At 38.7% G+C, this 21,905-nt stretch overlaps 1 protein-coding gene and 1 long non-coding RNA gene across 14 annotated transcripts in view; both read left to right on the top strand.

Annotated features, from left to right (window-relative positions):
- The window catches only part of EML1 (EMAP like 1), a 130,489-nt gene that overhangs the window by 99,835 nt on the left and 8,749 nt on the right, over nucleotides 1-21,905 (top strand). For all 13 annotated transcript variants that reach the window (XM_055794299.1, XM_055794330.1, XM_055794312.1 and 10 more), the window contains 11 exons: nucleotides 3,585-3,734; nucleotides 5,245-5,314; nucleotides 7,053-7,163; nucleotides 9,482-9,577; nucleotides 10,116-10,250; nucleotides 11,753-11,852; nucleotides 13,990-14,144; nucleotides 15,303-15,428; nucleotides 15,690-15,821; nucleotides 20,071-20,138; nucleotides 21,699-21,787. In XM_055794299.1, coding sequence (XP_055650274.1) covers nucleotides 3,585-3,734; nucleotides 5,245-5,314; nucleotides 7,053-7,163; nucleotides 9,482-9,577; nucleotides 10,116-10,250; nucleotides 11,753-11,852; nucleotides 13,990-14,144; nucleotides 15,303-15,428; nucleotides 15,690-15,821; nucleotides 20,071-20,138; nucleotides 21,699-21,787 — 1,232 coding nt within the window. The remainder of the gene's footprint in view (nucleotides 1-3,584; nucleotides 3,735-5,244; nucleotides 5,315-7,052; nucleotides 7,164-9,481; nucleotides 9,578-10,115; nucleotides 10,251-11,752; nucleotides 11,853-13,989; nucleotides 14,145-15,302; nucleotides 15,429-15,689; nucleotides 15,822-20,070; nucleotides 20,139-21,698; nucleotides 21,788-21,905) is intronic.
- Nucleotides 15,828-19,827, top strand: LOC129783727 (uncharacterized). Its single transcript, XR_008745573.1, has 2 exons — nucleotides 15,828-19,545; nucleotides 19,577-19,827. It is a non-coding gene; the product is annotated as an uncharacterized LOC129783727 (long non-coding RNA).

The raw sequence follows: 21,905 nt of genomic DNA on the forward strand, positions 1-21,905 counted from the left end.
TGTGTTTAAGCACCGTAAATAGTGAACAACAATTTCCCGCTGACTTCTGTGAGTGGACATAATTACAGAATTCTAACTTGAAAGAAATCAGTGTTTCATTACCTACAAAAATTTTCATGTTTCACTTTTGTAATGAGAAAATACATTCTTTACTGAAAAAAGAAATTGTATTTCATTTTTGTATAGTCTTAGTATATGTAATAGATGATTCAAGATAAAATATAAATGCCGAGTCTGTTTGTAATATCCACTATTTTTAGAGAGATGAAGTCTTATAAGGTTTTCTTTTTTAAGAAAAAGGCTTTTTTTTAAGACCCAAACAGTGCAAACAGGAAGTTGCTTTGTCTTCATAAAAAAGAAGATAGGCTGCATATAGTTGTCTTTGAAGCTGTATAAATAGAACTGCATGTGGTTTCAGAATGCACACAGTTTCCAAAAGTCCCATTGTATTCACAAGAGATTAATGACAGGTTTAGTAACCATTCATATTATTCCTGTTGCAGCTGAGCCTGTAGGTTCTACCCCACTCTGCTGGAACTGCATAGATAATGCCTACAGAAATAACTGCAGATGAGTTAAAAAAAAATTCCACAAAATTAATAAACCAGCTGAGATTAGAGTGATAAATACTGCTTGCAGCATTTTATCATCTAATTGTTGTACAGGCGGCTCTCACCATATATCACAATAGAATTGAATGATGTCGTCTTACACTTGCAAGGTGCCCCTTGCTTAGGGGACCGAAGGATGATAGAGGAGAAAGTGTTAGGATGCTTGCTGAAACAACAAAAAACCCAACCGCAACACAAAACAGATTGTCATTAGCAGTGTGTAGGTGGAAGCTGAAGTTAATATTTCAGACTATTATAAGAAATGATAATTAGAGCAGGTCATGATTTCAGTCTCATTAGTTTCTCACTTAAGCTTACTTAAATGACTGAATATTTGCCAGATGGAGTATTATTTTTAGTTTGAATATTCATATGTCCTTCCAGGTGTGTGTCTGTATACCCAGCAGAATGCTATATATAAAGTTTGTCTGTGAATAAACAAGGTATGAATTAATTAAATGATCTAACTAACCCTAAATGTTTATTGAGGAGGATGCATTTTTCCAAAAATACTGTGATAAACTTTTCAGATTTTAATTTCTTTGCAGTTAAACCCAATCGTGATATCCATACTTAAACTTATACCAATGACTAGGTATATGAAAGACTTTAAAAACAAAAAAAAAAAAAAGAGAGAGAGAAAAAATATAATGCCCAATTTACAGACTGTAATGATAAGAAGACAAGCTGGGGGCAGGAGCATAAGATAATTTAAGGAAAAAGACACAGGCAGCCGAAACCCAACCAGTGTTGCAGGCATTCATTCCAGTTAAGTTGGAGAAGCTGAGCTGTTGGATTGGAGGGTAACAGAACTGGAGCAGGAGAAAACATTTTTGTAGCGGACAAATCAGCCTGGCTGTGGGATTACAGCCAGAAATACTTTATTGTCTAAGAGTGGGGTTACAAAACCAAGATGTTGGAGGTGATACGGACAAATGAAAAGAGCAAAGCAGATTGTAATGAGAAACAGAAGGAAGAAATTCTAATGACGTGTAGATTTCAGGGCATATAGCTGCACCGTATGGGGGGCTTTACAGTCATGTTAGCAGGTATCTGGGTAAGCCAGGCCACGTGAGATATGAGGAAACAGAAATGCTGAGTGCTGAAGCAGGAGGGAGGGCTAGAGCAGAGGTGGTAAAACCCAAGTGAGAAATCGGCACTGGGGCCGTGAGGGCGGGAGCAGTGCGCTGCACAGACCCGTTTGAGACCAGCTCGCTTGGCAGGCAGGCAGATTTGCAACAAAAGCTGCAGGCCAAATGAAAAGAAAAGGTCACGATAACATTCCCTGAAGTGCCAACTCACCAAATCCAAGTTGAAGACACCAAATCCGAGTGTGGGAAACAGTGAGGAGAAGGAGAGATCAACCCCAGGAGTTTTGCATCTGAGAAAAAAGGCTGGTAGAAAGAAACTGAGTGTTTGACAACAGCAGTCATGCAAGGGGTTGAATGCAGCATTGTTCCCCACAGGAAGAATTGTAAAGAAAGGAGATTTTCCCTAAAGAATGTAATCTTTTCCCCTTTAATAGCTATTTTTATGCCCTGACATTTGTTCCTTGTGAATGTCTGTATTATGTTTTTACGTCACTTTTTTTAAAGGTTCAGTTCCTTACGCTACCTTCAACTGCTAGTTCATTATAAACTTGATATGTTGTTGAGCTAGGGGAATTTTATGTTGGCTTCAGTCGGTAATGTTGTCTGACCTTATAGAGAAAAAAAATTTAAACCAATAAAGCATTGTCCAGCAATCTAGAGTAGCAACTCTTAACCTTTACAGACATAATCAAAATTGATAGCAAATGCTTTGTAGGTTGAAGATGTTGGTTGTTTTCATGTCTTCAGATATTAATATCTGAAACTTGAAGGAACTTCAGCTGAAATATTTCAGTTTGGGAGTCCAAAAGCTACATTTTTGCATGCGCATTTTGATGGTTGGGTATGCACCACTGCTGCTATTGCATTTATTAGAAAAAATCAGCAAGCTGTTACTTCTAAAATAGGAATTTAAATAATATAGCTGTTGACCTTCCTTCTTGGGTTATGTTAACGTGAGTATTTTTGTTTTACTAGCTTATCATTGACCATAAGAGAATAGTGCACAAGTATCTTTTTAGTATCATATAACTGGGGTTTCAGAACCTCTCCATATATTTATCACAGCCAGTTTCTCCATATTGACTGAATTAGAATGCAGTTTGGTTTTGCCAGGATTTTGCTAATGCTGTTTCTCTCTGTTCCCATAAAAAAGGATAGCCAAAATAGTTGTAGTCCCTGATGACTCTGCAGAAGAAAAAACTACATAATTTGGCAGAATTAACATTTGGTCTAAATGAGATTATTTCTGGATTAATTCCAGTTATTTCATTGGATTAATTTTAGGTTAGCGTTGATATGACTAGCATCAGAATCTGGGCCACTGCCTTTTAAATACTATAAAAATGAATTGAAACAGATGATGTAACCCTTTTATGGTTTCGTATCCGTCTGGCTGGTAATGCACAGAATAATGAAATCAATCAACCTGCACACAGGGTAATGCAATCAATCCTAATGTAATGCAGGGAGATGTACTGAATGACTTATTAGCGTTTCCATCAAGTCTAAATTTTTATTTTAATTAGTCAAGCAATGTAAATAGTAAATACACTTGGGACAAAATTAATCTTGCCTTAGTCTGGCATTTAGCAAATCCTCAGGATACTAAAGGGATAGTAAGTCTACAAATTCCTGTATTCTTTACCCTGTCTTTTCTGCAGGATGCGTAGGTTTTCAGTAGCTCACAGCCTGTGCAATGCTTTAGCTCTCTTCACTGTGGTATGGGAGGGAGTTCTGAAGGCTATCAAGTGATAAAGCTGTGCTCAAGCCAAGAGATGCAGGCTTCAGGAAATACAGGGGCAGTGAATCCATTTTGGTTTTCCTTATTTTTTAACATTCTTCATTGGTAGATAATGTTATTGCAGCTTGACTGGCGTGCTAGCTATGGGTATAGGGGTCGGGACTGTCGCAGTAATCTTTATCTTCTTCCAACGGGCGAAACTGTGTATTTCATCGCATCTGTAGTTGTGTTGTTCAATGTTGAAGAGCAACTTCAGAGACATTACACTGGTCATAATGATGATGTGAAGTGGTAAGTCACCTAAACCTCCTTCTTTTTTCTTCATAAAACAGTATTTGGGGTAGATCTCCTGATTTTCATTACTCTGTTTTTAGGATGATTTAACATTCACTTCTTCATTAGATTCCTCTCCTTTTTAAGAAGGATCAAATTACTCATCTTCACCTGGGTCTGGGTGCCAGGTGCAGGTCCTTTAGGCTCAGTCTAACCAACAAAGAAGTTTTAATGTCATCTGCCATCCTCCTGGTAGTCTTCAGGCATGTCTGCATCACAGCAGATAGCGTGTAAACTAGTCCTGAGCAGCCTCGTGTGTCTGCTGCCATGCAAGCATGCCAGCTTGTGCTTCAAAGTGATTTAGCTGTGTTGAGGAACCTAGGCATCGGGAAATATCACTGTCGTTACGTTGAAATCTGAATAAACATATGGTTTATCTTGATGGTATCTGCTTGCGGAGTGTAGCTGAAGAGCACCTGAATTATCTGATAGGTCCTAACATATGAAATGAGTTTGACATCCCTTTAGCTTAACTTTTATGAACACCTGTTGTCCCTCAAAGCCAAAAATAAACCCGATAACCAAATCTGGGTGCACTGTGAGCATGTTTCCTAAAGCTGAATTATTTGTATAATCTAGTTGTTTTACAAGGAGATTTTTAACTTGGGCCTGTCCCATCTCATTTTTTTCTTTCAAATTTTCTGACTCTAGGTATTTCAAAGCTTTCAGGCTTATTAGAAAGAAGGTACATTTCTGCATTGTAAAGCTGAATGAATTACTGCCACAGTTCATTTTGCAGGGCACTTGGCCCCTAGAACTGTATGCAAAGCAACTGCAGTGAAAAAAAGAATTGAGAGGATTTAGGGCAAAAATAGACTGTACTCCAAGCTTCAATATGAATTTTAGGTTCTTAGAGACATTAGTTAACATTGATCGTGTTTTTTAAAAATCTCAGGTTTAATTTTAGAATCAACATTCCAGATTTCTGTAACCTGTTCTTACTTACTAAAGAAGCTTTTTTGCCTTTTGAAAAGTATTGAAGTTGGTATCTCCCTGTAAAAGTCACTGAATATCTGGTCAATGCAGTCTGAAGAGCAATGTTTGAGTGGATACAGCTCTTTGCTCTGGAGGACTGTCATTACCTGTACTGAGCACATCTCTGCAACTTCTGGTTAGAGATAACTGAAGTTAGGGAACTGGCTCAACTGCAAACTCCTTATACATTGCAGTCATTTGAACTTAGGTGAGATGAATTCCCACGTGAGCAAGACTGGCGCTTGTTTGATACATGCTTTGAGTTACTGGGAGTTAAGCAAATTGCAGCCTTGTTCACAAGGGAGGAAGATTTTTCTGAGGAGCATGAAAAAGGTTTTGTCTGTTCTGTCTTTATATTTCTAAAATGTTTACATGTGTGCAATGTGCTTGATATGTCTAAAATAGGGCTATTTGTTACAAGCTGATGTAAAAGTTAGATGAAGTAGGTAATAAGTGGCTTTAAGTTTGGCCTCTGTTCCTGTTCTCTTTTTAGCCTGGCTGTCCATCCTGATAGGATCACTATAGCAACAGGTCAAGTTGCAGGGACATCCAAGGATGGAAAAGTGAGTGACCCCTTTGCTGACGTATAGTTGCTTATATTTCATAAGAATACATTATTAAGATACACTCTATATTCTTTTCATGTTGCAGTCAAATTGCTCTTACATTTTAGGACTGAATGGGAAACTTAATTTGAGGGTACCTATTGCACGCTATTGAAGTTACTCAGTTCCATTAGCAAGGCTGGTCGGTGGTTTCTGATTCCGTTACTTACACAGACTGAAGGTGAACTTGGAGCTGGTCTGCAGAAGAGACATGGAAGGATGAGGCTACAAAGGAGACCTGAGAGGGTGGATGGATGTGGGGAAAAGGAGGAGAACCAGCAGAGATTAAATTGTACAGTATACAACTTCATTTCTGACCACAGCTACCAGACCCGAAGTACAAATACGAACGGCTTTGTTTGCTGAAAAAAATAAATTCTTACTCTTGCCATCATCTAGGCAAGAATATTTTTCTCTCTATTATTATCCATATTACCGTAAAGCTTAGCTGTAGGCTAGGAATTTATTTGAGCAAGTGAGATGAACATTGCTTCGAAGATCTAACACAAGTGAGAAAGAATGGGTACAAGCAGGGGCAGGAAAAGCATGAAGAAAAAGTTACTCAGCAGAGTATGCAGCTGATGTCACAGCCACACTACTGCAAAATTTTTAGTAGACGTCAAAGAAGAATTTTAGGTTAAAAATGGATTATCAACACACTAACTACTTCAAGTAGATAAGGACAGCAAACCCCCAGTTATGAAATACAAGGTTTGAATGAAGATAATTTAGTTGAGTAACATAAACTATTAATTTTTCTTGTGTATTGGAGATATCTCTGGTATTTATTTTTTAACTTCATAAATACAAGTCATTACCATTGTACTTGTGAAAGAAAATCTGAAAGTTTGATGTCTGTGCCCGAGAGGGGATGTGCTATATAGGTAAGCTTATATGAAAGCTATTTATCTAACTGAGGTACTGGGGTGGGCTTGATATTTTTTTCCCCTATACGTTTATTTACGTTAAAGGGCAATTTCACTACTCCTGGGCAAGGGTGGCTGTTGCCGTTTTTCCCTGCTACGGTGACAAAGCCGTGCGTGCAGCTGAAGGGGCCAGGGCTGCTGCGTCCCGCCGGCGCCCCCTGGCGGCACCCCGCGGCACTGCTGCCGCCCCCGGCGGGCGGGACGGTGCGTGGGCAGCGCGTCGCTGCCGCAGGCGGCTGGCCCCGGGCCGCCCCGCGTACCGGGAGTTTTCCGTACTAAAAGCACTTTAGCAGTTCTGATCGCAGCTGTCGAGCAGAGCGCGAAGGTGCATTGTCCTCCACGGCCGTTGTTACGGCACGTTGGAGATGCTTAAGCCTCTTTTTGCACTTGCTGTTTGGCGTGGACCAGAATTACCTCGATTGCTTCTGTTTAAACTGATGATCCCAGACCTACCAGTAAGTTCCACGTCCCAAGGCCATCAACAATTTTCACTTGATGAAGAATTTGTCCGTGCCCGTTACGTCCCTGAGACCTGGCATGTTTTGCGCTCCAGAGCATCAGTCCCAGGCACTGGTCCCAGCCACAGCAATCAGCAAGCCATCCGTAGCGTATCTCTGCTTACAAGGGTGACTCTAGAGAAGTCCTGATAATTTTCAACCTTAAATTGGGATAAAATGGTGGGGTTTTTTAAATGCATTCTCATTTTTTTTAAATCCTGACGGTTTTGTGCTATCATTCTTTCAGCTGCTTTTTCTCTGTCTGTTTTATAGCAATTGCCCCCACACGTGCGTGTCTGGGACTCTGTAACTCTGAATACGCTGCATGTCATCGGGATGGGGTTTTTTGACCGGGCTGTCACTTGCATTGCTTTTTCTAAATCTGTAAGTAAAGTAAATATTAAGAATATTTGCTGAGCAGGTCTTTGAAGTTTTTCAAGTTAAGCATCCTTGACCAAAACAAACTCCCAAGCTGTCTGTTCTCTCAGCTTTCTCTTTAGAGGAGGAAAGCTTGCAACCCAGTTGTTTCCAACAGTTTACATCACTGTGGAAGTTAGTGGTATCTCGGCAGTCTCAGAGATCTAGCTCATTCTTACCAGAAGGTGCAATTGATTTATTCAGGCACAAGCAGTTGCAGTAGCACTTGTGTTCTTGAAATTTTGGTATCCTCACTGCTCTTTAATCATCCCATTGTGTTTCTCCCTACTTAAGAAAGTTACTCTCCACCTTTTAACGCCCTAACTGTGCCTAAGAACGGCTGATGAAAGACCTTGACAATGGCCTGTACCACTGACTCTGGATTTAAAAAACGCGAGCTCCCATAGGAGAATCAAAATCTTTTGCTTGAAAGCAGCAAAGACATACGGTTTAAGGATTGTAAAGAATTAGAATCCTGTTGTTAGCCTCTTGGCACCACCCTTTGAACTGTAGTCTGTCAGGGAGGTAAAAAAAGGTGACGTAGGCAGCTTTCAAGTCTCATATAAAAAATATGAGTCTGCAACCTGGCACACAAGTCTAGGAACCCTCCGTGTACAGAAGGATCCGTAAGTGGTGTCTGTGGTGGTGTCTGGTTGTCTCCACAGCATTTTTAGGAAGGCAGGGGCTAAATGGTGTATTCCCTATGCAACATGTTGCCTAGTGAAAGTTGCCACAAACACTTGAAACCTCTTGATGACAATATTTCATAGAAAGTAGAAAAGAGACAAGTGAGTTGGGAGAGCTAGTTAATACAAAGGTGAAAGCCAAGGCAGTTCAAAATCACCTTTGAAGGACAAATAAAAAGGAGTAACAAGCAAATACTCTATCAGTGTCTCCCTGGAGGAAGAAATAGGCACTTAATAATGGAGGATCAGTATTGGCAGATGCCAGGAGAAAGCATTTCATACGTTTGCCTTGTGCTGTGATTTCAGTCATAGCTTGGCCTGTTTGAGCATCCCTCCCCATCCCATAGCAGTACTGCTTATCTGGTTTTGGGCAGCCCCCTCTTCAGGCTACCCAGGCGTGTCTCCCTCCCACCGCTCGCCTTGCCTTGGCACAGTTCTTTTTGTAGCTGTGTCTGAGATGTGTATTAGGGGCCTGATGAGTCAGGAATACAACCAACAACCTCACATATAAACAAAATTAAGCAGAGTTTGTTTGGGTCGTCTTTTCCCCCCCAAAATCGATCTGTTCCCCAACCAGGCTTACTCCGTGATAGCCCAAACTGTGGTGGTGGCTCAGCTCGCGAGGCAGCAACAAACAGCTGTGCCATGGGTGGCAGAGGAAGGACGGTGTGTGTCAGCGTTGCTGCTGAGGGAATGCCAGTGTGACCACAGGCTCAGTCTGTTCCAGCAAGCTTATCTGCAGTCAAAGCTGACGTAGCTGATGCCAGGAGCAACAGGATACAAAAGTCACATTTGACTGGGTTGGAAATCAATTAGTGATTACTTGATGATTTATTCCACTGTAGACACACAGCTAGGAATGAACACCAGAGAAATGGGGGGAAATGGTCCAAAAAGTACCTTGCAGATAGCTGCTGTTTGGAAAAAGATCTGATGGTCTTTTGTACAGGAGTTCCCATCACTAGTGAGACCGGTGTTGGTCAGCCCCACTCAATTCAGGTAGAGTCTCGGTCCGGAGTTCCTCATCCAGTCTTTGGATTCACATATCAGGAAAATGGGTACCAGCTGGAGAAACATGATACATGAAGAAAGACTAAAGGAATTGGGGTCATTCAGATTGGAACTACTGATAGAAGAAAGACTAAAGGAATTGGGGTCATTCAGATTGGAACTACTGATAGAAGCCATAACTGTAAAAAGGACTTGCTAGGAATAAGTTGTTTTCTTATTTCTTAGTACATTCCCTGATTCTGATCTCTGATCCATTATTCCTATATGAAGAGTAAAGTTCCCTGTGTCCATAGCAGGTCTGAGAAGAAGTAATTGGTTTACATTGCAAAGAAGGAAACTTATAACTCATTCCTGATGAAGTCCAAGTTTGCAAGAGTTCCTCTTCTAGATTCCTTTTTAGACCTATTTTTCAATGGCCTGATAAATTATTATATTTCATGGAGATTTATGGGATAACTAGAAGTATAACAGTTAGTGTAAATTTGTATAAATATTTTCACCTATACAGGGGTATTTGTTTTAAATGTGTATTTATGTGTTTTCCTGTTGGCTGAGCGATGCATTAATATTTTCCATGTTTTGCCTCAGAACGGAGGAAGTAGCCTCTGCTCCGTGGATGACTCAAACGACCATGTGCTTTCTGTGTGGGACTGGCAGAAAGAAGAAAAGCTGGCAGATGTCAAGGTGTTGCAATAAGATATTTTGTACTAGTTTCTTGTATGTAGATCTGGATTTCTTGTCATAAAATGTCATTCTATATTTAACCTCCTGTGCCTTTTAAACACTTTCACATAAAACATGAAAGAACATGAAGAAAGTGAATATTTTCTCTCTGTTGAGATTATCCCAGTAGATTTTTTTTTAAAAAAAAATTTCTGCTGTTGCCATTCCAGAACTTATTGAAAAGTCTAGGCGGCAATGATAAGAGCATGTGCAGAAACAAAATGTCTTAACTACTCTTTTCTGTAGATTTTCTCATTATCTGGCATGGATTTGAAGGATAACTTTTGATATGTACTTACAAAAACATAAAATCTTTTGACTTCTAAGTATTCTATCAAAGTATTCTAGACTACAGTAATAAATGAATAGCTCAGAATTTTTCTTATATCAGGAGTTATCAACTTATCAGTTTATCTAAATGGACAACCATTTAATATTGTTTTATTTTCTTGGAATATTAGATTTTGATACAATGTTTGTGTTTTTTTTTCCTTCCAAGTGCTCTAATGAGGCTGTATTTGCTGCAGATTTTCACCCTACTGATACAAATATCATAGTTACTTGTGGAAAATCACACCTTTATTTTTGGACACTAGAAGGGAATTCCCTTATTAAAAAGCAAGGATTATTTGAGGTAAAATAAAATATTTCCTTCATTCTGTGTTTGTAGTAATGGTACAGTCTTACAGAAGTAAGGGTTAGTAAGGTTTGAACGTGTAAATCAAAACAACTGATCATTATTAAACTTGAAATTTTGTGGAAGCTGAGGTAGCATTCGTGTTATGGCTACCTTATAAAAGAGAGAACTTTTCCATGGGTAAAATTTCCCCAATGAAATTTGGAATTGCTATTACCATTTTTTTCCTCGCATCCTTTTTCCTGTATTCTTTATGCTATGCTTCCCCCCGCCCCCCCCCCCCCCAAAAAAAAAAAAAACCCAAAACTATTACCCTAATACTCTCTATGCTTACCTCAGGTTACAAAAAAATAGAGTGAGTGGTATATGCTGGGGTTTTTTTACTGTCAGAGGAAAGACTTGGAAAACTCCATAAATTATCTGAATATGAATATTCTTCCATTTTCCTCTGTTCTGCTCAGATACATACACACGTTATCCAAATACAGATTGATCTGGCCACTACTTGGTAAATATAATTTTGATTTCGAGGCCTTGATTGGGTTTTGTTCTTAAATATAAACTGAGCTGGGCAGCAGTTACATGCACAAATGAGGGATGTTTGTGGCCCCTGCTGATTAACTCCATCAGGGCTGAGGTAACTGCCTGGGGAGTCCTGGCCCGCCGGTAGAGCCAAACCAGCTATTTTGCAATGTCAATTAATATACTTTGTGTGAAATCAGGAGGAGATGCTGAGATAATGCATTTAAATGTTGCTACATTTTATTTTTTCATTCATTTTTAACTACTAAGCTACCTGGGCACATTTCTGCCTCTGTTAGGGCTCTATTATTCTCGATGGTGGTGGCAGGTGGAAGAACGTGGTGATCCTAGTTGAGAATGGTTCTTAGTTCAGGGAGAAAGAGGCTGGTAGTCCGCAAACATTGTAAATAACGTCCTTAGAAGCTACTAGCTAGTGAATTGTTTTGTCCCCTTATTTCACTGTTTTGTTGCTGTCAGTCTCTGAAATGCAGGGTCTCAAAGCAACATTTCCCTTGCTGAAGGTCAGGATTCTTCTAAGAGACGGTTTCTGAGTTCTTACACTACAGCCAAACTCTCTGCAAATATTTTCCCCCTAGAAACTCTGGAGTTAAAAATTACAGTAATAAAGCTTGTTTGCATCTTTGGCCATTTCTAAATGCTTAAGGCCTTTGGGGTTTGCGGGAGTTGGGGGATTCGGTTTATCTCGGAGCATTCCTGGTCTTGTGTCCAAACCCAGCAGCTACCTCCCTCGCTCTGTCTGCAACGTGTAATGAAAGGGTGCAGGACTGGGCCACCAACCTCAGCTTTTGCCCTTGCACAGATTAACTGTTTAGACCGTAGGAATGTGTTTAACTCCTGTTGTAGATTTTTAAGTAATAATAGAGCTGTGTAAGACTAAACTAGATGACTCAAATGTATACAGTTCAAATGAATGGGTTGTGTGTTGCTGTGAGTGTGTATTTTTCATAACCGTGCAGAAACAAGAGAAGCCAAAGTTTGTCCTGTGTGTGACCTTTTCTGAAAATGGTGATACTATTACAGGAGACTCAAGTGGAAACATTTTGGTTTGGGGAAAAGGTAAGACAAGCTTGAAGTTAGTAGTAAAATTTTAATACAGAAGACTGTGAATTTTTACGTGAGTGTAGCCTCGCTTTAAGGATAATAAATTTTGTTTATCTTGAGTTCTTTCCCAAGACCAATCCAGCAGATTTATGTCTGGATTCTCCTCTATGAGCACCTGAAGAACATATATGCCTGACCACTTGAGCACAAAATTCTACAGAATGTGTTCCGTATGGTCAAATGCTGAATCACAGAGCTATGCCAGCAAATATAGCTTTTACTGACCTAAGAAATAGCAGGAAAAGTTCTTTTCCTGAATCAGTGTCATAGTAAGAAACACTTTTGATGTAATTGATAATCTCCAGTCTCCTATACTGCCACTCTGCAGTGTTTGCGAAAATTATGCCTATTGACATACACTTTAAAAAAGACAACAAATAGCTTTATTTTTTGTCCTAGGAAGTCAAGCTTAAATATATGCAGATTTAATTGAATTCCTCAGCTTTATTTCACAAGAACAGATGGATAGGACAAACTTCTTAAAAAGCATTTTCTAGTAAGAAAAGAGATTTTTTTAAAAAATATTTTTTTTTTTTAGGCAGCAGAAGGCAATGCCTGCCGGAAGGCAAACAGCAGCAACATCCTAAACATTTATTTAGTGTGTGAGATGCCATGCATAGGAATAAGGAGAATCCCCTAAAGGAGGCCTTATTAGTAAAGGAAGAAGGGATGTGGATGACAGCTGCTTCTTATTTACTCAGTGCCTTCTCCCAAGATAGATGAAGGATGTAAGATCTGGGAAGCAACGCAGTGAATCAGTTACACAGCTGAGCCTTATCGAGCTGGTTTTTGTAGACTTTTTTTCGCCCAAGGACTATCAGTCAGTTGTTTCCTTGTGCTTTTGACCGATACGTTGAGGGAAGGGATGGGTATGGTGTTTCTAACTCAGCTCCTCTTTTATTTCCCTTTTCTTTTCCCTATGACAGTTTAAAGCAAGACACTTGAACACTTTTCCTTCCAACCAGAGTTTAGGAATTGCGTAGTCTCACCTCCCAGTTGTTGGTGGTTGTTTTGGGCTGCCACCAGACTGGGGAGGTGGTGGCAGTTGCTGGCACGGTGGGGTCAGGGCATTGCCTTCATGCCAGTACTCTGACTTCTGCCTCAACCACAAGTAGCCGCTTCTGCCCTTTATCCCAGAAATGAAAGAGAATTCTTTGTGTGCTGCAAGGTCTTCTCAGCTCTGCTGGTTCTTTTAGGTTGGGCAAAAATGCTGTTCATCTTTTTCTGCACTACAGCGTGCTTTCTGTGTCTGCAGTACTTTTGACTCAGAGCTCTATGTTCAAGTGAGGGCTGCTTCCACCAGGTCAGAGTATCCTTAGCAAAAACTTCCCTTAACAGAAATCACTTGTAACGGACACATATCCACAGATGTGGATAGAAGCAAGTGGGGTTTATAAAGGAAAAGGCGTTGTTTCTTCCTAACTTGAATCGGCCCCTTGCTTGTGCTAAACAGAAAGTTAGCCAAGCTTTGATGTCAGGTGCACGTTTCAGTAACAGAATCACTAGCAATCATTTCTTTATGCTTCGTAATAGTAATGGTGCATCAAATTAGAGAGACTTAATCTAATGTAGTTGGTTTTGAAGGTGTTACGAGTCTAAGAAGGTACTTGAACAAGCCAAGTTCATCAATAAAGAAGTACAAGCTCTTCTGGAGAGTGATTCAACAGCTTCTGCCAGACGTACAAAGACCTCTAGCTTAGTTGGGTTTTGGTGCAGGTTCGGTGTCTGGAGGCTGTGGAATATCATTGGAGGATAACTAGTGACTGGGTTGAGATTTCTTTATTGATGAGGTGCATAGTGCTACTGTAGGTCAAATGCGATGTCAAACAGTTTAGCTTAAACCTCCATGAACGGTTTAAATTAACCTATTTTACTTCATGTTTGAACTAGACTGAGCAAGTATGCATACTTTTCAGTTTTGAGATGGGGGGAATGTGGGTCTGTGCATCTTGGTGCCACACTCCATGCCTGCCATTATCGTTGTTTCGATATAATCCTTGACAGGTAGTAGAGAAACAGAGGAAACAATATGGGGAAAAGGAGCTATTAAGCTGAGTATTTCAGTAGTAATGTCTTTTCTCCTTCTACCCAGGTACCAACAGAATAAGCCACGCAGTTCAAGGGGCACATGAGGGTGGAATATTTGCGCTGTGTATGCTGCGAGATGGCACATTAGTATCTGGAGGTGGAAAGGACCGAAAGCTGATATCTTGGAATGGAAATTACCAAAAACTTCACAAAACAGAGGTGATATCACCTATCTTGAAATTACTCAGCTACTCAAAATGAAATTTTAGCTGTCTTCTGAATAGAGCTTTTTAAATCATTTTTTTTTCTTATGGATGTGTATTCGGTGGGAAAGCAAATAAATGGTAAAATGCAGTATCATTTCAGTCATCAGGTCATTCCTGTGATAGCCTATTAGTTAACATACTATTCCCTTTATAAGGTCTATGGTAACTGGAAAACAAATCCTGCATTCGTACCTCTTCATATTATTTATTCCTTTCTTTGCGATTAACAATGTGAGATAATTTTTCACATCAGAGTATTACAATATTTAAATGGTTTTGCACTATCCTCTTTTGCAAAATGATGTGAGGATTTTCTGGGGGTTTTAGCACTTCCATTTTTTTTCATTAATTTCTTGGTTAGCATTGTGTGTTTTGAAATCCCCAAAATTACTTCAGTTGCTATGTAGGAACTTAAAAGATTAAAGCAGAATTTGTTTGGACACAACTACATCACTATTTACACACTAAATCTAAGAGAACAATCAGCATGAAACTCTGAGGAAGGCTTTCAACTCTACTGTATATTATTAAATGTTGCATCTGGAATAGTGTCTGTTTTGGTATTTCTGTGTTTAACACAGCACAAGGTACGTGCTTGTTCTTTTTATCCTATTTGTTCATACAGTGGTATTACTTGTTATTTTTTAAGACTTTTCTATCATGCCTTAAACTTTTTATTGGAGATTTGCGCTGGCTCTTTCAGAACCTAGGCTGCAATTAAAGAAACATTCCTTGCAAGAAAGTACTAGTGATACAAAGCCTGACACTATCTGTGAGTAGAAATGCTTAGTCTGGTATCACAGGATGCGTTTAAAATAGAATCAAGTTAACACAGCACAAAGGAACCTTTCTGTTTGATGAAATACTTGGTTTATCTGTACAGACAGAGTGTTCCCGTACTTAACAGTGTCTTTTCTTGTAGTGTTATAAAGACAGTTACTGAACTGATGCAAGTTGTTACAAACTTTCGAAAGCGTGACATATGTATTCAACCATTTCATTTCTTCTCTGTGCAACATTTATTAAAATGCATTCTCTAGGCCCTGTGTCTTTAAAAATAGCAACACTTGTCAAACTGTCTGACTCATCTATCTGTTTGTTATGACCACAGATTCCAGAGCAGTTTGGTCCGATAAGAACAGTAGCAGAGGGGAAAGGGGATGTTGTATTAATAGGAACCACCAGAAACTTCGTCCTACAGGGCACGCTATCAGGAGATTTTTTCCCAATTACCCAGGTAAGCTGTTGCCTTACAAGAACATTTTAAAGTCTGTAATAGCAGTGGCGGTATTGCTTAAAGTTAAGTTTCAAAAATATGCATGTGTTTGCTTTATTATCACAGTACTTTTGGCAATAAATAACATAATAATTTTGCCTCTATCTAAGCCAGTGCATTATTAATGCCTTAATATATAGTTTGGTCATTTTAATCCTGTTTAAGCATGTTTAGTTTTGATGGTACGGTCCTTCTTGTCAAGAAACATTTCTGCTTGTGTAGGGTCACACTGATGAGCTCTGGGGACTTGCAGTCCATTCCTCTAAACCTCAGTTCTTCACTTGCGGACATGACAAACACATTACTCTCTGGGATGCTACCACTCATCATCCTATCTGGAACAAGACTATAGAGGTATAAATTTATTTAACACAGCTCTACTCTTGTAGAACTTCTCAAATAATTTGGGTATTCCATAAGATTATTGAGTAAACTATCTTAAAGTATTAACTTGAGGGGAAAAAATGAGAGAGTAGTAAAATTTGTCTTTCTGAAAATGGCCATAAATCTCTTAAAAACAAGAATTTTAAGCCCTAGGTTATATGACTCTATATGCTGTATCGTATAGAAATGTACAGTGCTGCTGATATTTATATTTTTTTATACTAGGAAGAGAACCACAAAGAAAAATCTAAGAAATATTTATCATTTAAAAGTAGTTCTGATCAGGATTACTACTACTACCGCTATCCTGAGCATGATAGCCAGAACTCCAATTTTTCTTGGTGACATTTTTTGGCCATCTTGATTTATTTTCTATAATTTCTTAGTATTTTTACACATCCTGCTCACAAATAAATGAATGTGGGTTTTAGTATTTCTCTGCCTGCCTCTGGTGTGGAACTTGGTGTTTGGGTGCTGAAGGAGTGCTGAGCGGAGGCTCAGTTTTATGCTGCACTTAGGCACCCAGTTGTGCGTCTGCAGATTCCCAGCGGCTTTGTGGGGGCATGTGATCTCCATTACTACATGCATCACTAGGAACTGATTTTTAGAGTACATTTTTTGGACACCTGATCATTCTTCTAGTTGTTTATCCGTAAGAAGGCATTGGCCTGTCTCCTGGAGACAGTGGTGATGCTTTTGTCTCTCTCTTTTGTGATGCCGCGATCCCATTTTTTCCAAACAGTCTGCTGTTTACATGTTTTTAATAGGTATGTGACTACACTTTTTTGGATATATGTACTGATCATGATAACCAGGTTATTTCTCTGTCTTTTAATCTGCCCTCTGTACAGTGGAAAAGTTCAAAAATTACTTCAGGAAAAAAAAGACAGCACCCAGTGTAGTGATATATCAAATACACAGGTTTGCAAATCAGATTGTAGCCAGTAACTTAGAGGGTTTTATATAGCTGACTAAAGTGTTTTCTGTGTGATATAGTAAATAATCCTTCATTAGCCTACATGAAGTTTTGAAAATCTTAATTCTGCAACTTTTTTCATAAACGGGATTATTCATTCTCAGGCCTACATAACACTTTAAGTTAAAGCCAGTATCGATGAGCCTTCTTGAATACAATGCGTCTGCAGTAAGCGTGTGCTGTTGCATCAGGTTGAAGCAGGCTTAGCAGAGCAGCATTTGCCAAACTGCCTCTTGTAGTGTCCTGCTCCAGTTGTGTCCACTTGGTAAATCATGTTTGCCTGATGAATGTGGAAACTGGGGTTTATTCTGTGTAACCAAGATCATACGTTCTAGGGTCCATATTTTTGTTGACTTAATTAATTGGAGAAACCAAATCAGCAGTTCCACTGCCTCAGAGGTGGAGCAGTATTTTCACAATTCAGTGTCTCTGTTATAAAGACAGATTGGGCTGCAGTAGAAGAAATTAAAAGAAAGGAAAATAAAAGTAGTTATTTTAATCTAAAAAAAAAAAAGGGGAAAATCAATAATACTAAGGGTTTGGCCTGAGAATCAGGCAGATAATTCCATTTTCCTACCTTCTACTCATTTTAGGGTTTATGATATGTTAATATGATTTGGATTTAAGAAGAAGCTCTCTCCCTTTCAGTCTTTAGGAATACTGTTGCTGGGACTCAGTTGGGACTGAGTTGGGACCACTCAAGGTTTGAGTGGTCAAACATTGAGATGCACCAAAATCTTAACGTGCCCGCAAATCTCTTCAAGTGCTACCAGGATGCCAAACAAAAGGTCAAATAAACACCAGCACACTTAGGCTCTGAACCTCGACATTAAAAAATATTGTTAAAAATCAGTAAGCAGTTGTAAACCAACTTTTCCTGGATCCATCTTGGTAGACTCTCTAAGAAAAGATAAACCTATGCCTTTTTTTGTTTTGAAACACAGCAATAGCAGTGTAGTTTATTGTACCATGTGGAATACAAGCACGCTAGATTGCAGATCCTTCGCATGCAGTTCAGAATGACTCGACCAGTGACACAACTGGAAACTTTTACATAGACCTTTCTGGTCTTCAGCACAGGCTTTTTTGTGGAGACTTAATTTGATTATTTAGAAATCGTGCATGACTGGTTTTGTGGAAGTCTTATTTATAAATACCCTGAAGTGGAGCACAAAATCATTGGTACCATTTTTTATGCTTTCCTAATAATATTTTTTTGTCAGAAACAAAACATCATGTCATTCAGTTGCAAGTGCTGATGTGATCCTTTACCCTGCTCCGTGTAAAGGTGTATGGTTTTGTACACGTGCATACACTTTCAAAAATGTTGGGAGAAGAAGAAGTTAGTACTTCTGATCTATTTCTCAGGATATATTTGCAGGAACAATATACTGAGGAGGGCCTTATCATAAAGAGAGGTGCAAATTTTGGCACTTTGCTCTCTTGCAGTCTAAAGAAAAGAGCATTTAAATGTTTGGGTTGATAATGAAGCATCATTAGTGGAGATAATTACAATATGGGGAGCAGGAACAAATTTATTAATCAGATAAGCTGCTATCTCAGAAATAAAGTTACTTAGCTCATCATCAACTTGAAAAAGAACATAGTTTCCACTGTTTTATCGTGTGTGTCCTCTGAAAAACAGAACTGGAGTTTAGCTGATTATGACTAACATTGTGCTTCAGGCAGTATTTGGCTGCGGTTTTGCAAATATAAGACACTTTCTAAGAAACTGTTGTTATTGAAATATTTAAGGAACTGCTTTATTTACCTTGATTCTTTTGAAAAGGTTGACGGTAACAGCAGTAGGATTATAGAACTAGACTTAGATTTATTTCTTTCCCCCTCCAAGTACACACTGCCTCATTAAGAGAAGATTTCTGTTATCAGTCTTGACAATAATCTCCTTATTAACCACTTGAAATGTCTGAGACATGTTTCATAAATTAGGACTGATTATTTAGAGTAAATAAATAATTTCGTGTTAACCTGTTTTTGTCATAGAGATCTACGTAAAAGCTTTTTAATGTAGTTATGAGTACCAGTTACTGCTCCAATTAAATTCACTGTCTGAACCTCTGTTTTTTTCAAGAGAGTATTTTTAGCATTTAATATGAAATTATACTTTGAAAAATCAGCAAATTTTCTTTTCTGGACCACTGTAGTGGTTTAGAACATATATATAGAAATCCTGGATCTTGACAATTCTCTGAAATTTCTTTAGAGTTAGTAATGTCTTTGAAGTTAGTCACTTTTTTTAAAATTAATGGGAATATCCCTTAGACTAAGCCTCTAGAGCTAGCGGTTACTAATTGCTAAAACTGTGAACAGGTTTACTAAAATAGCTACAATGTGATACCATTCTGGAATATAGAAGAAGAAGTGCATAAGTATCTCTGTGAGATATGTTACTGCGGTTTTATTGCTTACATTTTAAAATTCTTTTTTTGGCAGATATCAGAAAAAATAAGCTATTTGTTTTGGGACTTTCTGCTGTAACCTGAAGAGTTCTGGTGCTCATTCTTTGTAACTGAACAAGTAATAGAAAGAAAATGCTTACCTTGGGTTTTAGGCATATATTGAAATTGCAAGAAAAACACTGCAATTCTACCCGTCTCCATAATAATACACTATACAAAGTAAAATGTTTTAAAATTGTATATCAAAATAAGAAACCCCATTTATGCCCTTAATCTCCCACTAAGCTGCAACTGGCAGGTGCTGAAAAAGACTAAGCTGCAACTGGCAGGTGCTGAAAAAGGTGTCGGTGTGCGTAGAAGTTAAGCTTTACACCTCTGTGCAAAGTGATACATACCTTTGTTTAATAAGTACTTGCTTGTCCTTTGGACAGTAGATAAACTGCAGCTTTGCTACTTAATTCTTAGGTCAGCTCTAGTTTAATAAGTTATTTTTATCTCTTACTTGTTTGTGATTAGTTGAGAAGCTGCCTTTGCTGATGTTATTGTTATGAAATCACTTGCCAAGTTATTTTTAGATAGTGAAGAAAAGAAAACAGTGGCCTTGTATAGAGGGGGGGAATCTATTGGGTAATATTTCAATCAGTTAAAAATGCTTTTTTTCCCCCCCTCAAGTTTCTATTAAAAAAACACAAAATCACAAATAAACCAAACCCCAAAAAAATTCAGCAAGAGACTTACTGTGTTCCCGAGGCCGATAATTAAACTGTGTTTTGGTTGTATCTTGAAATGATAAAAAAGTGTGCTTCCTTCTGAAACATTTTAGGATCCAGCACAGTCTTCAGGTTTTCATCCTTCAGCATCTGTTGTTGCAGTAGGGACGCTGACTGGAAGGTAAGATGCCCAGAGCTACACTTGGGGCACCAAGAAACACTACATGATTTTTCCAGCTCACATCCAAGTTCCCATTCTCGTTTCAGGTGTTTGCATGATCCTGTTTATCCCCTTGATTTCTTTTGAATTTCAGGGTGAAATCTATTTGTATTGCCTTAGTGCCTAGAAACCCTGGTGCTGGAGCACCCTGTGTGTGCTGAGTGTTGCTTGAACACAGAATGAAGATGTGGTTTCTGCCCTGGGAGAGCAGCAATCTAAGATCAGTGGGAGGAGATGGATTTGGACAGGGCAGGAAGACTAGGTTAGCGGAAGACCGTGCGTGGGAGGTGCTGTCACTATACCGCTGACCTAAATGTTAAACCTTTTTGTCCATCATGGCAAAGGAGAGGCTAAAGGAGAAGATTGAGAGGCTGAGTTGACTTTGCAGATGCGTACAGAGATCTTCTCTGGGGGCTGTAGGGCAGCATAGAGGGAGTCACATAGGAAAAAGTTGCTCGTTGGATAATTTAGTAAGTGGTTTATTATGTCTAATGCAGTGACAACTAGAGGCTTTAACAAAAATTTGGCAAATATTACACTGTGCTAGACATAACATAAAAATGCATATTAAGAGACTTGCTCTGCCTGAAGAGCGTAAGGCCTGAACAAGGCAGACAACACCAAGGTGAAAGGTAGTAACTCCATTGTACCGGGCAGATTGAACCCTTGGTCACATAATGGGTCAACAGCAGACCTGGGGTTCAGCCTTGGTTGTCTGTCATAGGAGGGAGGAGTGCCTTCCCAGAGCTTCATCCTCTCATGTCACTTGAGGGCAGACTTTGCTGTTAGTATTGAAAACAGTTCCACTTAACTGAGAACATACAGGATACTCATACGTTATGAGCCAAGATTATTTCGGATTGTATATCAATCCTAAATAAAGGATTTAGTTGAGTTACTAAATTTACTTTATTTACTAAACAAAGTAAATAAAAAGGAGAAGCTTTGCAAGGAATCTTTTCTTTGCCTTTAATAATTTGATGCAAGTATTGACATGCAAATTTCATCTTTGTCCTTTGTCCACAAATTTAATTTTGGTTCATTAAAATTAATGACATTAGTTAAAAAGTAAAAGCTAATTCACTTAAAATAAGTTAATAAATAAAGCTAATCCTTCTATCAGAAGAGAACGGTCCTGGTTCTTGCTTGTGTTTTTCTTTGCTTTAGGATTTAATGTGGGCATCAGTTCAAATATCAGCATAGGATAGAGAAGGGTCATTAAAGGAGAATGGTCATTATATGTGATGCTTACTTTATTCTAATGCATGACGCAGTAAAACAGACTAGAATCTGAAGATTGATATCAGGGTCAATGTGTGATCATTTTTCTGGTTAAAAAGCATGGAAAAGAGACTATCCTTGTGTTAAAGTAAAAATAAACCAAACTGAGTAGCAGTTGCTGTTTTTCTTTTCTTGGTGTAAAACTTCTGCTATTTTGACAGAAGAAAAGTTGGTCAAGATTACAGTAGATTGAAATTCCTTATGGAATGATGTATTTGTCTCTTTCTGTATTTACAACAGGTGGTTTGTGTTTGACACAGAAACAAAAGACTTGGTCACTGTACACACAGATGGAAACGAACAGCTGTCTGTAATGCGTTACTCACCAGGTTTGAGAGCATTTATTTACTGGGGAAAAAAAAGAAGTGTTGAATTTTTTTATTAAATTTGGGTTGGTTTGTTTTTTTTTTTAAATAATTCCCACTTGCCGTACTTGAAGTTGAAAAT

The sequence above is a fragment of the Falco peregrinus genome, chromosome 1 (assembly GCF_023634155.1).
Source record: "Falco peregrinus isolate bFalPer1 chromosome 1, bFalPer1.pri, whole genome shotgun sequence".
NCBI classification, from domain to species: domain Eukaryota; kingdom Metazoa; phylum Chordata; class Aves; order Falconiformes; family Falconidae; genus Falco; species Falco peregrinus.